The 16,037-nt window shown below is 52.6% G+C and overlaps 1 protein-coding gene across 2 annotated transcripts in view; it reads left to right on the forward strand.

Moving 5' to 3' along the window:
* The window catches only part of CNTROB (centrobin, centriole duplication and spindle assembly protein), a 25,055-nt gene extending 10,869 nt beyond the window's left edge, over positions 1 to 14,186 (forward strand). For both annotated transcript variants that reach the window (XM_053261212.1, XM_053261213.1), the window contains 14 exons: positions 1,171 to 1,287; positions 1,514 to 1,612; positions 2,322 to 2,537; positions 5,449 to 5,595; positions 6,263 to 6,396; positions 6,836 to 6,961; positions 7,659 to 7,839; positions 8,856 to 9,213; positions 9,478 to 9,641; positions 10,614 to 10,707; positions 12,244 to 12,420; positions 12,686 to 12,821; positions 13,117 to 13,195; positions 13,409 to 14,186. In XM_053261212.1, the coding sequence (XP_053117187.1) occupies positions 1,171 to 1,287; positions 1,514 to 1,612; positions 2,322 to 2,537; positions 5,449 to 5,595; positions 6,263 to 6,396; positions 6,836 to 6,961; positions 7,659 to 7,839; positions 8,856 to 9,213; positions 9,478 to 9,641; positions 10,614 to 10,707; positions 12,244 to 12,420; positions 12,686 to 12,821; positions 13,117 to 13,195; positions 13,409 to 13,540 (2,160 nt within the window). In that variant the 3' untranslated portion in view covers positions 13,541 to 14,186. The remainder of the gene's footprint in view (positions 1 to 1,170; positions 1,288 to 1,513; positions 1,613 to 2,321; positions 2,538 to 5,448; positions 5,596 to 6,262; positions 6,397 to 6,835; positions 6,962 to 7,658; positions 7,840 to 8,855; positions 9,214 to 9,477; positions 9,642 to 10,613; positions 10,708 to 12,243; positions 12,421 to 12,685; positions 12,822 to 13,116; positions 13,196 to 13,408) is intronic.
* The last annotated feature ends 1,851 nt before the right edge of the window (positions 14,187 to 16,037 follow it).

A 16,037-nucleotide genomic window follows, 5' to 3' on the forward strand; every position in this document is an offset into this window, starting at 1 on the left:
AAGCTTTGATCTCTTATCAATGTTCTAAGTTTTGCCATCTCTGCATATTCCAAAGTTTTTACCAGCCAGTCTTCTTTTGAAGGCAGTTCATTACTCTTCCATTTCTGTGCATATATTATTCTGGCCGCCGTAGATGCATACATGAAAAAAATTAAGTTATTTGTAGAAATCACTCCTTGTGTTATTCCTAGCAGGAAGGATTCTGGCTTCTTAGGAAATGTCACTTTGAATATTTTCTTTAATTCATTATATATCATGTCCCAAGAGGCCTTAGCCTTCCCACAGGTCCACCACATATGAAAGAAAGTACCTTCAGTATGCCCACACGGTCCGCAGGCTCTCCCGCAGGGTAGCACAAGCCGCCTCCCCAGGTTCAGGAGCTGGGCCTGCTCCCGTTTTGTGACCGGGGGTCCGTAAGAAGCACAGTTGGAGGTGGGGGCGCCTGCGAGGCTCCCGCTGGGTACGAGGGCTCCGTCGGAACGAGGCAGGAGGAGATGCCCTCCAACCCAGCGGGGGCCTTGCAGGCAATGGCTTCCCTCGCCTCCTGCCTGGCTTCTGACCAGCACACGATTGCAAAACGGGAGGGTGCCCAGCTCCCAAACCTGGGTAGGGGGCTGGCCCTGCCCGATTGACGATGGGGAGCACAGCCCTACAGTCTCTGGACTCCTGGAGCAAAACGGGGGCAAGTCAGGAGCCCTCGGTGACTTTTTCCCGGACCTTTCCTGTTTTTCGCCAACTTGCTGCAGCCTCTGAGGTGCCTTCTGAATGAAACCAGCACATCAGAGGCTGGAGCCAGTTCGGGGGCTCTGATCCCCGGATGATGAGTTGTGTGGACAAGCTGCCTCTAAGCCGGTAAACGATCAGCACTTGTGAAGAGCAGAAAGATCTGCTTGTGCCCTTTTTACCCTCCGGGCAGAAAGGTTGTTACTCAAATTTGCATAGTGGGCGAGCGTGAAGGGGAGCCAAGGACTGGGACATCTGGGGCGGACACGGCTTGAACAGGAGAGGCGGGGCAGAAAGGGCCAGCCGTGAGCCGCGGCATCCCGCCCTCTTTCCCCCTGCAAGCTTAGGGTGAGGCCCTTGAGCTGGGGAGCCCGACCCCGGGGCTCGCTCCCCCATCACCTCACTGCTTCAGGCCCTTGGCTGAGCCTCGCTCCCTCCTCTCCACAGACCCTGGCCAAGGTGGTGGACGGCTGGAACCGGCACGAGGCCGAGCGGACGTCCGCCCTGCGGAGGCTGCAGACGGAGAAGGAGGCCGCAGAGCAGGCGCTGGGGAGAGAGAAGGAGGTGGGGCTGCTTGGGCTGAGCAGCAGCGGGGCTGCCTCCCAGCGTCCCTGTCAGCTGCTGGAGGCCTTGCGGAGCTGCTAGCCACAGGCTCGGGGCCTTTCTGCTGTCTGCAGCTCTGCTGGAGCAAAGCAGCAATCCGTCCGCACCGGCAGCCCCCCTGGATGCAGTTTGGAGCTGGTGCTGCCGCCTCCTCCTCCAGAAAATGCCTGACTCTTCTTTTCTTTAGAAAGGGGCCGAGACGGAAGGGCGCCTTGAACAGGCCTTGTCTGCCCTCAGCCGGGAGCAGCAAACAGCCAGCCTGTGTCGCAGGGAGAAGGAGGCACTGGTAAATCGCGGCGTGAATGTTTAAGGGCCGTGATCTGCAACACTGCCGGGAGAGGCCACCTCGGCTCCCCAGCTGTCATTGTACTCCAACTCCCATCAGGTGACGGGAGTTGGAGTTCAGCAGCAGCTGGAGCGCCAGGGTGGCCTCCCCGTGGCCCCTAGAGCTTCTACCTCACCTTTAAAACCACAAAGTAACTACCAAATAGTAATGGAAATCGAGTGTTTCCACCTGTGGTAACTGACTCTCCTTGCCTCCACTCGACATCCAAAGAAGTGGGTTATAATTACTCATGAAGGTTTAGGCATTAAAACATCAGTTAGTCTAAAAGGTGCCACTTTTTTCTTTCTTTGATCTGCACACTTGGCTAACCCGGCACATTGCAGCTATTTTTACACTATCCAAAATCAGCCATCAGTTGCATTAAAAGTAACAAAACCAGACTCTCCTCCTGCTACCCGCTGAGCCCCCTCTGGGACTCAATCTGTCAGGGTGTGGCTGTTAGCCATGATAGCCCCCAAAGGAGCCTCCGTGTTCCAGGCCAGGATCTTTCTGGTTGCCCAGCACGGAGGACAGACCCCAGAGGACGGTGTCCCCCACTCCTGCCTTGCATGGGGGCTTCCTGGGGCGCCCCTGTGCTGGGGCTCGGTTCTGCTGGGGCACCTCTCCTTTAAAGCCTGACCGGCGTGTCTCAATCCCCACAACCTGCCAGGAGGAGGAGAAGGCGTCCCTGTCGTGCAGCGTGGAGGCCGAGCGCCAGCGCGTGCGCAGCCTGGAGGTGGAGTGGGACCTGGAACGGCGCCAGCAGGAGACGCTGCGGGCCACGCTGGAGGAGCAGCAGAAGGCCTGGGCCCAGCGGGAGAGGCAGCTCGAGCAGCAGCGCCAGACTCTGCAGGAGGACAGCCGTGCCCAGCTTGACAAGGAGAGGGTGAGAGCAGCAGCCCCCCCCCCGCGCCAAATCTCTGGCCTCAGCGCTTGACGTGACTTTGCTTGTATGAACGCAGTCCAAGTCACTTGCTCCCCTCCAGTCAAAAACCGGAGCCTCATCCCTCTCCATTTGCAGCTGCTCAGGTTGCCAAACAGCCTTAGTTACACTGACTCGGGAGTAACTGGGGGCTTCTGAGCAAACAGGCAGAGGACTAGGCTGCAATCCTCAACTGACTTGCTAGGGAGAAAGGCCCATTCAGTGCAGTAAGATTTGCCTCTCGGGTATCGTTGGCTCTTCTTTGTCACGTATCTAGTGCGGCCCACATGCACAGCTCTTTCCAAGTACAAAAGGACAGGCCTCTGCCTCATGGGGCTCACAGCCTAAAACTTGACACAGGGGAAGCAGGACTGCCAGAGGTTGGACGTAAGCTTGCAGCCTTGGAGCCAGCAGCAGGGGGGGGGCATGCTAGGGTTGAGGGCGAAGCCAGAAGGTTGATGACTGGGTGGGACCGGAGGGGATGAGACCCAAGCAAGGTGTACAGAGACACAGACGTGGCCTCCTTCTGCACCTGTGCTAGCTTTTTGGATCCCCTTTCAGAAGCAATTCCTCCGTGGAATAATCCACACTCACGTCATCCCGACTCTCCTCTGCTCAGCCTCTTGCTTTCCTCCTCACTGGGGCTGGTTCAGATGGGTTCAAGGAAGGAGGTGGGGGAACATAGGAAGCTGCCATATACTGAGTCAGACCACTGATCCATCCAGATCAGTATTGTCTTCACAGACTGGCAGCAGCTTCTCCAGGGTTGCAGACAGGAATCTCTCTCAGCCCCATCTTGGAGATGCTGCCAGGAGGGGAACTTGGAACCTTCTGCTCTTCCCAGAGCGGCTCCATCCCCTGAGGGGAAGATCTTCCAGTGCTGCTCACACTTCTAGTCTCCCATTCACCTGCAACCAGGGCGGACCCTGCTTAGCTAAGGGGACAAGTCCTGCTTGCTCCCACCAGACCAGCTCTCCTCTCCCTAGTGGTGGGAATACTCTGCAGCTGTAGTCGTGCAGATTTTATACTGGAAACTAAACTCGTGGGAGCTTGTTGAAGGTCTCTGCCGTTCGGCCTCCCCCACAGCCTAAGCATCCCAGCATAAAGAAGACATGGCCAGAGTGTGGCCTCTCCTGGCCAGGGGGCAGGGCTGATGCTGGCCCCGCCCTGGAGCTGCAGCCTCTTCCTCTGCACCAGGGGGGCAGGGCAGGGCAAGGGCAGGGCAGGGCAGGGCTCACCTCTTGGCCATGGGGTCCCAGGGCTGGGAAGAGCTGCAGTTGGTTAAGCAGCCACCCAGTGCGAAAAAGAAGCAGCAGCAGAAGCCTTCCAGATCAGTGAGTGGCAGGGAAAAGGTGTCTCGCTCCTGAGCTGAGAACGGTGGGGCTTGCAGTGTAGGAGGGAGAACAGCTCTTTGTGTTTCCAGGTCTGATCTCAGGTAACAGGGTGAGGCAAGACCTCCATGTGGCACTTGATAGGGATTTGATTAATCACATATATTGGGGCAATTTCCCCAGTTCTCCTTCTCCTGGTTTTTTTTGGGTGGGGGGTCTTGCCTCAGCTTTCATGTTAAGGTTTTTGATCCTCAGTGATGCAGAGAATATCTTAATGTTTGTTTTGGCTTGCCCTTGCTAAAGCTTTGGAAGTTTCTGGGGGTCAGGGTGGAATTTCAGGGCCTGGCAAAGGTGCTTGTCTCTCTGCCAGAGCTTGCTGCTCTTATTTCCCTCCTCTCCAGTGTGGTTTCAGACGGTCTCCTTAGAGGTTGGTCGAAGGTGCTTAAAGAGACCAGAGCGCTCATTGTAACTGCTAAGTTGAGTCTTGTGATCTGGGTTGAGCTTGGCAATGCAACTTAAAAAGGTGTGTGCTGTAATAGATCATTTCCTGGACTTCTTCATATGGCCAGGGTGGGGGGAAGTGAGGGGCCAGTTTGGCCCCATTTAAGAATGCCACCTGTCTACCTTCTACAGCTGCATAAATGGCAGTGATTTGTCAGGTGAAGCTTTTTTGATCGCCAATATTTCTATGCTGGGGAAGCTTCACAGGTTGAATGTCTGCCTGTTGGACAGTAGTTAAGCTGCAGAAGCCCTGCCAGAAAAAGTAGGTGGAGCAAAATATTTAATTCTGTGAGCTGCTGTGGATCTGTACTTAATAGAAAAGTGGCATCAAATATTTTAAACCAGGGGTTCCCGACCTGTGGGGCTTCAAATGTTGCTGAACTACAATTCCCACCCCTTTTGCCGAAGGAGAGGGCTGAGATTACAGGTGCTTTAAATAAGTATCACTGGCATAGTTGGCTGTGGCTTCCACTTGCACAGGTTGATAGAAGAGTCTTGTTAAGGTAGCCTCCTCTCTTCCCAAGTGAGGCCTCTGTGCCTTTAATGGTTCCCTGAATGTGAAATTCAACAGGTACAGCTGTGAAAGATACAGGAAAGAAGGCAACTAATCCAGCTGTAAAGACTCTAGGGTCGTACCATATTGCAGGGGTTCTCAAACCTTGGTCCCCTGCCTGCTAACTGAGGAAAGAGGCGCCTTTAAAAATGGCTATTCTCTTTCTATGAGACGGAGGAGAGCAACTGGCTCACTCCAGCTCCAGCACAACATCCCTCCAGTGGCTGCTGCTGGTGTCTACTTCATGTTTCTTTTTAGAGTGTGAATCCTTGTGGGGCGGGGGATCCTCTCCTATTATTTCCCCCCTTCTGTAAGCTGCTTTGAGCACTTCTGTGGAAAAGCAAGATCTCAATACCTGTACGAGTCGTAGCTGAGAGCGTTGGGCCTGCAGCTGGCCGCCTCCTCTGCCTCCCTGGGGGGCCTTTGGCATCCCCCCACCGCCAGCTACTTCTCGAGCGGCATCCTCTGATCCTTGCCAACCCCCATCCAGGCGGCGGCCCACCGGGAGGCCCAGAAGGCGGCTGATACCCAGCGTGTCCTGGCCTCGGTGCAGTCGGAGGTGCAGGGGATGGAGGCCGAGCTGGAGGCCGTGCGCCGAGAGCGGGACAACCTGAAGATGGAGATCAGCTTGGTCAAGGTAAGGGGACAGGGAGCTGGGCGGGGGAGCCAAGAGAGGCGATGGGCTTCAAGCCATGCCCTGCGGAAGGGAGAACCTGGACTGCTGCCGTTTCTCCCACCGCTGCCACCCTGTGATGAGGGAAGCGGCTTCATCCAAAAGACATCGTTGAACTGCACTTCTCTAAGGGACAGAATCCGCATCCTAAACTGTATTTAGTGGCCTCAGTTGGCGCACGCACCAGCTATAGGGAGCGGGAGGCTGGTCTTGTGGCAGCAAGCACAAATTCTTTGCTAAGCAGGGTCTGCCTTGATTTGTATTTGAATGGGAGACTATGTGTGTGGGCACTGTAACATATTCCCCTTAGGGGATGGGGCCGCTCTGGGAAGAGCAGAAGGTTCCCAGTTCCCTCCCTGGCAGCATCTCCCAGAGAGGGCTGAGAGAGACTCCTGCCTGCCACCTTGGAGAAGCCGCTGCCAGTCTGTGAAGACAATACTGAGCTAGATAGACCAAGGGTCTGACTCAGTCTAGGGCAGCTTCCTATGTTCCTATTTGCCACCACCCCAATTCCAGCTTCCGTTTGAGCTTGGCATGTGTGAACTTGGAGCACGAGGAGCATAGCCAGTCCTCGAGACAGCGCTCCGAGCTTGAAGAGCCTGTCCTCTTCCTTTCTCCTCCTCTTTCCTAGGCCCGTCATGAGGCGCAGAAGGTGAAGCTGGAATCGGAACTGAAGGTGGCCTTAGAGCAGCGGGTGACGGAGCGCCTGGCAGAGGTTCACGAGGAGAGCCTGCGCCAGCTGAGCGCCATGCGGGAGCAGCACAGGTGGGGCAGCCCTCTCCCTCCACCCCGCTGGCCATAGGGCAGCCCCTATTCTCGGATGCGGCATTATGAGCTCTCCTTTCTAGGGCTCTTCCCCACCTGGTTCTCTGTCCTCCTCCTGCTCTTCCAGTTATTGGGCCTCCCTGTCCCTCTTGCTGGCATTGTTTACCTGTGAAGGAGCATTTGGCTTCATGGGGAACATGCTTGGGTGATTGTAGCCTTGCTTTGTGAGTTAGTCCAGAGGCTTTGGTGCAGGGGGGCAGGGTCAGTTGTCTGTCCTCTCCCCATTTTATGGTTTTTAAAATTGTTTTAACTAATTTTAATGTGTTAATATGGTTTTTATGGAGTTTTATTGTGTTTTGATTTTTGCAAACCACCTTGGGATGTCTTACGAAAGGCAGTATAGAAACTGAGCAATAAGCAAATAAAAATCCTTTGGCAGGAAGCAGTTGCTGGATCTAAGCAGCCACCATGAGAAAGAGCTGGCCAGCCAGTTAGCCCAATTCAAGTCTGACCTGGCCGAGAAGGAAGAGCGGCAGAGGCACCTCACGGAGGATTATGAGCGCAGGTACCTTCTGGGGCTAGCTGCCTTAGGGGTCTCAGGGTGCCTGGTTGGGTATGGAGGTGGAGAGAAGGTGCCTGGTTGGGTATGGAGGTGGAGAGAAGGAATGGATGGCCAGGTGTGTGTGTGTGTGTGTGTGTGTGTGTGTGTGTGTGTGTGTGTGTGTGTAAAAGGTAAGGAGGCTGTGCCAAAAGTGGGGGCTAAGAGTCCTGACTGGGCCAGAAGGGGAGCTGTTCAGAGGCATCAAAATTGGAGAGGTTTTAAGTTGCATGTTCTAATGGTTTGGAGCAGGGTTTCTTAACCTTGGGCCCCCAGATGTTGTTGGACTACAACTCCCAGAATCCCCAGACATGGCCTTTATGGCTAGGGATTCTGGGAGTTGTAGTCCAACAACATCTGGGGGGCCCAAGGTTAAGAAATCCTGGTTTGGAGAGTTGAATTGGGTCTTGTTTTATATCTGCTACCTTGGGGATCCTTCTGGATCGAAACGGCTCCCTTATTTTATTTATTTAGCACATTTATTTTTATTTATTCCTTGGCTGAGAGTCCTTTCCTCTCTCCTGCGCTACCCCTCTGCTCCCCGTTAGCGGAGGGTTTGACCCTCTCCGTGCCCCCTTCCACGCTGGGGGTGGGCGAAGCCCCTGGAGTCCCGGCTCCCAGCATCCCTCCTCCCTCATGATCGCCTCGGGCTTTTCGTGTCCAGGATTTCCAGGCAGCAGGGGGAGATACGGGAGCTGCAGTCCAAGCACCGGCGTCTGGAAGTGCAGCGGGCAGAGATGGTCAGCCAGTTCCAGACCCTGATGCAGGCACACTGGAACGAGGCCCTTCGCCTCTTTGCCGGCAGCACGGCCTCCCCGCAGCCCTGCGCCAAGGGCCCCCGGCCGGTGAGTGTCCCATCCTTGAGGAAGTCTCCTTGCTTGGGGAGAGTTCACTTGTTTTTATTAATTCGCTACATTCCATATCCCACTCTTGCTCCATGGAGCCCAGATATGGTTGTAGATGGTTACGTTTCTCCTCACAACAACCCCTCAAGGTAGGTTAGGTTGAGAGAGAAGTGACCAGCTCAGTCACTCAGTAAGCTTCATGGCTGAACAGGGATTTGAGCCTTGGGTCTCCCTGGTCCTAGTCCAACACTCTACCCACTGCACCACACTGGCTCTTGTGCTGGCATGGTAGTTAAGAGACTGAGCTAGGAATGTTGACTGTTCCTCATGCCGATCTCATCTCTGCCTTTTAACTTTGTCAGCTCCTCCTGCCTTTTAACTTTGTAAGCTCCTCCTGCTCAGCCTTCCAGCTGCAGTATGAAGAGAGTAATACTACTCTGCCTTACAGGGTGGTTGGATTGCAGATTAACCCACCTTGCATTACCTGGTTGTCGTCTTCATGACCCAGTATGCAAGGTACCATATAAAATAGCATTGTCTTCTTTTATCAGCTAATCCCTTGCCGAATACAAGGTAGGGAGAGGAGATTAGGGCAGAATACTTGTTGCTGGGTTCTGTGCTGTGTGAAGAACTTGCTTTTCCTTGTGCTGTGTCTTGTGGTCGCAAGCACGTCTTGTCCCCTTAGCTAAGCAGGGTCGGCCCTGGTTGCATATGAATGGGGGACTTGATGTGTGAGCACTGAAAATATTCCCCTCAGGGGATGGAGCCGCTCTGGGAAGAGCAGAAGGTTCCCAGTTCCCTCCCTGGCAGCATCTCCAAGATAGGGCTGAGAAAGATTCCTGCCTGCGACCTTGGAGAAGCCGCTGCCAGTCTGTGAAGACAGTACTTAGCTAGAGGGACCAAGGGGGTGACTCATCCCTATGTTTCCTATGTGTGGGCTTCATGGGACAGATGGTGGCCAGCTGTTGACTCCAGGGCGGAGTGGCTTTCTTCATGTCTGTGCCCTCCTCTCGTAGGACCCTCCCTCTGACCCGGACCTTGCCCCCGACCTGGACTGTTTGCAGCCCTCGGAATCTCTGAAGAAAATGCCAAAGGTGGAATCTCTTGGGAGCTGCCAGTGGAGCGGGGACTGTGAGGGGCCGGGGTGGGCTCGGGCTGTCCCACTTCAGCCTGCTGCTCAGCGCAGCTCTCTGCAGAGGCCCTCGGAAGCCCCCGAAAAAGCGGTGCAGGGCACTAACCAGCTCTTTCTACCCCTGACCCCCGATGTGGGCCGCCTCTCCTCGGAATTCAGCCACATTCTCAGCTGCAGCCTCCTCAGCCAGCCGGGCTTTCAGCCTCTGGAACCCCAGGAAGACCACCCCCGGATTGATTCAGGTGGGTGGGAGGGGGCGGCCTGGATTCCTTCCTCTCCTCAGAACCGTGGGTCTCTGCTGACAGCAGTCTTGGATGCGTCATCCATGAGATGCTGGATGTGCAAACTGCACTTGGGAAGTGGTTTGGAATACATAGGAAGCTACAAAGAGACCCAGTGGCAGCCTCCTCAAGGCAAGCTTCATCGCTTTGCTGGGCCTGCCAACGTGAGCCTGCTGTGTCTCTGCTCTTCTTTCTCCCCTCCTCCCATCCCCTGCTGCTTTTTAGGTCTGACTTTCCACCCTGAGAACCTGGCGGAGCACCCGTTCACGGATGAGATAGATGAGACCGTCACAGAGGCGGTGGGCAGTGAGGCCGAGACCCCCCAGCACAGCAGCTTGGATAGCGGGGGCCAGGCTCCCCAGCCGGACTTCAGTTACTACCTGCGCCTGGTACGTGTCGCGAAACTAGTGTCTGTCCTCTCCCTTTCCAGCTGGTGGAGGTGGGAAGGAACCATGATAGGCATCGTCACAGGATGGATGGGTTTGAATCGGCTCTTAAATCCGACTCTTCTTAGTGATCTGATCACATTTCCCATTCTTAATGGCTTGCATTTCCTGAACATGCAACATGTTTCATGCCCACTCAGACATGGAGGCTCACAGGGTCTATCCTGGGCCAGTCACCGTCTTCCAGTCTTAGCCTATCATGGGACTTGTGAGGATCAACTAATGGTGGGCGGGAGAGCCTGGTACGCTGGCCTGAGCTCTTTGGGAGTGGGGCGGAATAAAAATCAACTGGTTACAATAGTATTGCCTAATTATTTAGGCACAAATAATTACTTATTGCCACATAATTATCATGGCTGGTAATTGTTGATAGGTTTCTGTTCCACAACATTTCTCTAACCCCCTTTTAAAGCCATCTAAGCAAGTGGACATCTCCACATCTCGTGGCAGCGAATTCCATGAATTCTGCACCATGTGAAGAAGTCTTTCCTTTTCTCTGTTCCAGATCCTGTCAGTGGGTGATTCTGAATTTTATTGTCATGAGAGAAGGAGAAAAAAAATCCTTTTGTCCACTTTTCTCCAGGCTATGCATAACTTTGCAAACCTCTTTCATGTCGTGCACCTTGTTTAAATCTTTTCCCCCCCTATTCCTAAGCTGAACAAGCCCCAGATACTTGAGGCTTTCCCTGTAGGGAGGGTGCGCCAGCCCCCTGATTATTTTGGCGGCCCCTCCTAGCACGTTTTCCAGCTCTACAATATTTTGTATCTCAAAAAGATACTGGACACAGCTGTACACAATTTTCTGGATGTGATCACACCACCGGCTTCTAGCAGGATATTATCATATGAGCTGCTTTGTGTTTGAACCTGTTCTGTTTATCTTTGATCTAACTTCTGTCCGTCTATGACTTCTAGCTGTTGGACCACGCTTCAAACGAAAGCTGTGCTCAGAAACAGGAAGGGTCCTCTGCCAACGGCCTCCCACCCTTCACAAACCAGACTCAGTTCGGTAAGAGCGGGCCCAACCCCTTTCTCTTTCTCTCTCGTGGAATTCTGCCGTATGGGACCAGCTCCCTGCCTGTTCCCAGACCTTGCTCTAGGTGGATCATCATGTGTCCCACTTGGCTCTGTGGATTAGGGTTCTTGGCATACTGGAATGGAACAGGTCTGGAGGGGAGCCCATCCTAGCATGCCATAAACCACTATCCAAAGAGAGCCACGGGTAGGAGAGCCTGCCCCTGTGTGCAGTTGAGTAGCTTTGAAGGGAACATAGGAAGCTGCCATATACTGAGTCAGACCCTTGATCCATCCAGCTCAGTATTGTCTACCCAGACTGGCAGTGGCTTCTCCCAAGGTTACAGGCAGGAGTCTTTCTCAGTCCTATCTTGGAGATGCCAGGGAGGGAACTTGGAACCTTCTGCATGCAAGCACGCAGGTGCTCTTCCCAAAGCGGCCACATCCCCTGAGGGGAATATTTTACAGTGATCAAACATGTAGTCTCTCATTCAAATGTAAACCAGGTGGGGAGAGGAGAGCTCATCTTGTGGTAGCAAGCATGACTTGTCACCATAGCTAAGCAGGGTTTGCCCTGATTGCATATGAATGGGAGACTTACATGTGTGAGCACTGTAAAATATTCCCCTTAGGGGATGGAGTCTCTGAATGTTCCAAGTTCCTTCCATGGCATCACCGAGATAGGGCTGAAAGAGATTCCTGCTTGCAACTACACAGTCTGTAGACAACCTACATTGTCTACAGACTGTGTAGACAATACTGAGCTAGATGGAGTTATGGTCTGACTCAGTCTTTGGCAGCTTCCTATGTCCCTGCTTAGCAAAGAGGACAATTCATGCTTGCTACTACAAGACCAGCTCTCCTCTATAGGAGGTCATCTATATACAGTATACCTTTATACCTGAAAGTTTCTTTCACTTGAAGGGTGGCTAATCAGTTTTAGAAATAGCTAAAATGGGTGAATGTGTGGCTGTTCTAAAATAAACAATGGGACTTTGAGACTTGTCAGTATCAAAGATGTGTAATTGAGTTTCTTTTTAATATTCTACGATTCTGTATTTTAGAACATTCTAAATAAATACAGTTCCAATATTTAGAGTTTATTGGAACATGCATCACAACTTTTTTCTTTTGAACAGAGCTGTGCCCGTCCCCCCACCCCATATATGTCATGTCTTTTAAGATGATAATGTTAAAAGGGACACTAGACCGGACTGGCCACCTGGAGGTTCTCCACCTGTTGTTGGACTACAGTCCCCATCATCCCCAGCCTCATTTGTGCTGTGTCCCAGAGGGATGATAAGAGTTGTGGTCCAGCAGCAGCAAGAGAACCTGAGGTTGGTGAACCTTCATGTCCTCCCTGCTCCCCTTCTTCACATTTTAAAAAAAATGCTTGCTCTTAAATCTACCAGGAAAAGACTTGGGAGAAGGCGCCTGCAAATGTTCAGGTGCACAGGGACCATGTGACCTCTGCTCAGCGGGGCGGGACCTCAGCGGACCTCTGCTTAGCGTTGTCCAACTCTCTTTCCAGGCACATCCCACTCCTACCACGAACGGTCCACGGCCCTCTGGGACACAGCGCAGCTGTCCACCAACACCATCCGCATCCAGCCACCCAGCAATGCTGCTGTCCACAAGACCAAAGTGTCCTTGTCCAAAGCTGGGTCCTCCTACCCAGAAGCAACCAGCCCCCTGCAACAGGACTTGGGTGCGTGACCAGCCCCTGCCCCGCAAGTGGTGGCTAAAATGTCTCTAGGGTAGGGGTGGTCAATTGAGGCTCTCCCCCCTGTTGTTGGCCCACAGTTCCCATCACCCTCTCCCACAGTCGGTTGTGGGCGAGGATCATGGGGGTTGTAGTCTCACTGCTGGAGATCCTCATGTTGGCCGTCCGTACTCTGGAGCAGGCTCTGTTGTCTGGGCCAAGCCTGATATTTTCTCTTCTTTTTGTCTCCCTCTCCTTGACTCCTCCACAGTACACCAGAGTGGAATCTTGTCCCCGAGGCAAGTGGCTGAAGTTTCACGCTTATTGAAGCACTACCAGGCCAAGGGGAAGCCAGTCCCTTCAACAGAGGAGCTGTACAAGTATTTGCGTGGGATAGACCAGAACGGGTAAGGCTGAAGTACGGGACTTTCCTGGGCCCGGGAGCAGTCACCTGTGGGTGGGTGTGCTATTCTTTCTTTCCTTTTCCTTTTTTTCTGTGTAAACTCATTGAGAACTTTAGCTTTGTAGTAATGTTGGGCAAAGCTTCTCCAGAAATGTTGCCCTCTGTTATGTGGGAAAGGTTATTTTTGGAAACCTTCTTGAGGAGAAGAGTCTTGTGAGCAGGGCTTGGGAACTGGGAAACCTTGACTCTCTTCCTGTGGTCATGCCTCCATCTCCTTTCTTTCGGATTTTTACTTCTAGGCCAGAAATGAAAAGTGATGGGAATCTACAGGCACGCCGGAACCTGGATCCCAGGCTTACAGAAGGTGTGAGGAAAGAGGTGTGTCTGCCCCTCAATGACTGGGGGATGAGGGAGATGCTGAAGGAAGGAAGGGCTATCATCAGCTGTTGGAGCAACTAGTCCCCTGCTATCATGGGACTGGGGCTGTAGAGCATGGCATTATGGGATACATGGCACTGGGGTTCAGGGAATGGGTGCTCTTTGTCTTCTCTTGGTCACCCTGTTGTCCTTCTCTCTGTTTCACCTCCTCAGGTGGGTCCAGCCCGCCGTTTGGGGCCTGGCCGTGAGAAGTCCCATCCCTCTGCCAAAGCTGGGAGGAAGCTCTCTGGAGTTCCAGCCTCCAACTCTCGCCACAGCAGAGGAGGAGGAGGGGTGTGGAGATGACATCCTTGCAGCTGGACTATTCCTCCTCCCCACAGTCCTGCCTGGCTGTGGACATGGTTGATGAAAGCACTCCTTACTCCTCTACTGTTTGCTCCAATGGAGTCTAAAAACTTCCTTCTTTAGTATAGGGAGGATGTCAAAGTGTGTCGTGGGGATCGAGTTTTAAGCTCGATTTAAATCCTGCGGGCTGAGGACTTGGGGCAGCAGGAGTTCCACTGACTTTGTGTTTGATTCCTAACAAAAGGAGATAATGCAGAACCTCTGTGGTATCCAGTTCGCTAAGAACCTCTTGGTGTGTGTGTGTGTGTGTGTGTGTGTATCTCTCTCTCTTTCTCTCCCTCCCCTGCCTCCCTTCCAGTCAACAGTATCCATTCCATTCCTGAAAGAGCATCCTGGGAGGGGATGCAAGGTAGCCTTATTCTGCTTGCCTGTTTGGCAGTTCAGTTTCAAGTGTGCAGGGAAGTGGGGTTGTGAGAAGTCTTGCTGATCCTTGGTCCTCCCTGTCCTCCTGTTCCAGAGTGCTTTTGTTCTGGGTGTGTGATGTTACAACACACTTGGGCCTGTTGCATAGAATTGTTCTTTTCTGCACAGTTAACTTATTTTTGTATTATCATTTTCTAAATAAATGAATTTTGTTTTTCAAGGAGCAACCTCCTCCCTCATCTCTCTGCACTGCCCTCCTACAAGTTCACTGAAACAGTCTTCCCCTTCCTGCTGCTGTTGCTTTTTCCATGCTCATTTTGTCTTTCCTGTCTCCAAATATCTGTTGAAGAACTTGGTCTGCTGGAGATGTGCATGTGTGAGAAAAGGAAAGGGCTGAAGCCTTCCCATCACAGGGGCACACTCTCATTTGAAATGTTTGCTTTATTTCATTTTTCTTTTCTTTTTAGAATTCTCCCCACACAACATTATGATCAGAACTCTTATATTTAAGACTCTGGGACTACTAAAGATTCCGTTTGAAACAAAGTGTGTCCAACTGTGTGTGAAATTCACCTACCTGGGCAGGCAGACAAGCAGGACAGGGAGTTTCTCTTTCACCCACATAATGCCCACTCTCTCACCTGCTCTTCCTTAGAAATAATATATAACACACACGTTTGTTGATATGGGGTAACACTTCAGAGCACTTCTTCCAACTTTACCCCAGTAAACATGAGCACATATGTTAAAAAGGCAGTTAAGTTGCAGACAACTTGTATGACTATAATCCGCTTCTCTTGGAGCCAAAACGGAGTGACTGTGTAGCAACGAGCTCTGGCTCCCCGAGGTCTTTTCTTGGCCGATTGGCCAGCTGGTGTCCAGTTCCCTCCACGTTTTTCATCCTCCTCATATGCTGCATCTACCTCTTCAGAGCTCTAAGAATTCTGGAGGTGGCGTCTGCTCACATGTCATGGCAGAAATAATAATATTGTGTTTGCTTGGCGACTTCTTTGGTGTTCATGAGTCCCACCCTTTGGACTCTAGCAAGAGCATGTGATTTCAGTGTCTCCCTCTGCCTCGCCCAGGTGTGCAGTACCACCTCCACATATTTCTTGCTGCTGTAGATGTTCCTAGAGCAACGGCCACGAACCTAAAACCCCGTGCCTTCCTGCCGAATGCTTTCCACAGCTCTGCTGCATCAGCGTCCAAGTTCCCCTAAGTCCTTCCAAGATTCATAGTTGAAGACCCCTCCCCCCACTTCAGGAATAGAACAGGCCTAGGGAATCCAGCTCCATGACATCTGCGCCTCCTCCTCACCCATGCAAACCCCAAGCAATGGTATGACGCATTCTGAAGTCTGGGGAGAACAGACAGCCCCAGATCCTGGGGGGGAGAACTCCTTAGACACACATTGCCCAGGCATGGCCCTCCCCCCTCCCCATCACCCTACCCACTCATTTATCTGCCTTTCACTTGTCCCCAACCCTCTCTTCACTTTTAAATCTGAGATCCTTTTCTGTCCTCCGACAGATCAACTGGCCCATCTTCTCGCCCATCACTGGCCTGTCTCAGCTACGGCATTCTTGCATCCATCTCCTTGAAGCCTTCCTCTGCTTGCCATGCTTTGCATTCACACAAATGGATATTCATTTTGCTTTTTGCTTTTTAAATGGTGTTTGTAAGCCCTGGAACCATCCTTCCAGTTCTTAACCTTCTTACCGTGTTCCTGATAACCACGTGCAACTCCCAACTTACCACACTTTGCCTGCCTCTTTCTCTTCCCTCTCCTCCATGTCCCAAATTCGCCTTTTCGCACATTAACACCTCACCACTCCTACTTCTTTGCTGCACCCTTTACACTCCACGTCCATTCCTCTGTGTCCCTTCCCGTTTTGCTCTCTGCAGCTGTTCAGCATCCCAAGTTGTGTGCCCACTCTCTCTCGTCTCCATGCCCCTGCCGCATCTGAACCATCCAGGCTGCGGACCGCAAAGCTCCTGGTTCCCTGGACACGTGGCCGTCTCCCTCCCCATCTCTTCATTCCACCTTCCCCCTCCATGAGGACCTAATCTGATT

Source organism: Hemicordylus capensis, chromosome 6 (assembly GCF_027244095.1).
Source record: "Hemicordylus capensis ecotype Gifberg chromosome 6, rHemCap1.1.pri, whole genome shotgun sequence".
NCBI lineage: Eukaryota > Metazoa > Chordata > Lepidosauria > Squamata > Cordylidae > Hemicordylus > Hemicordylus capensis.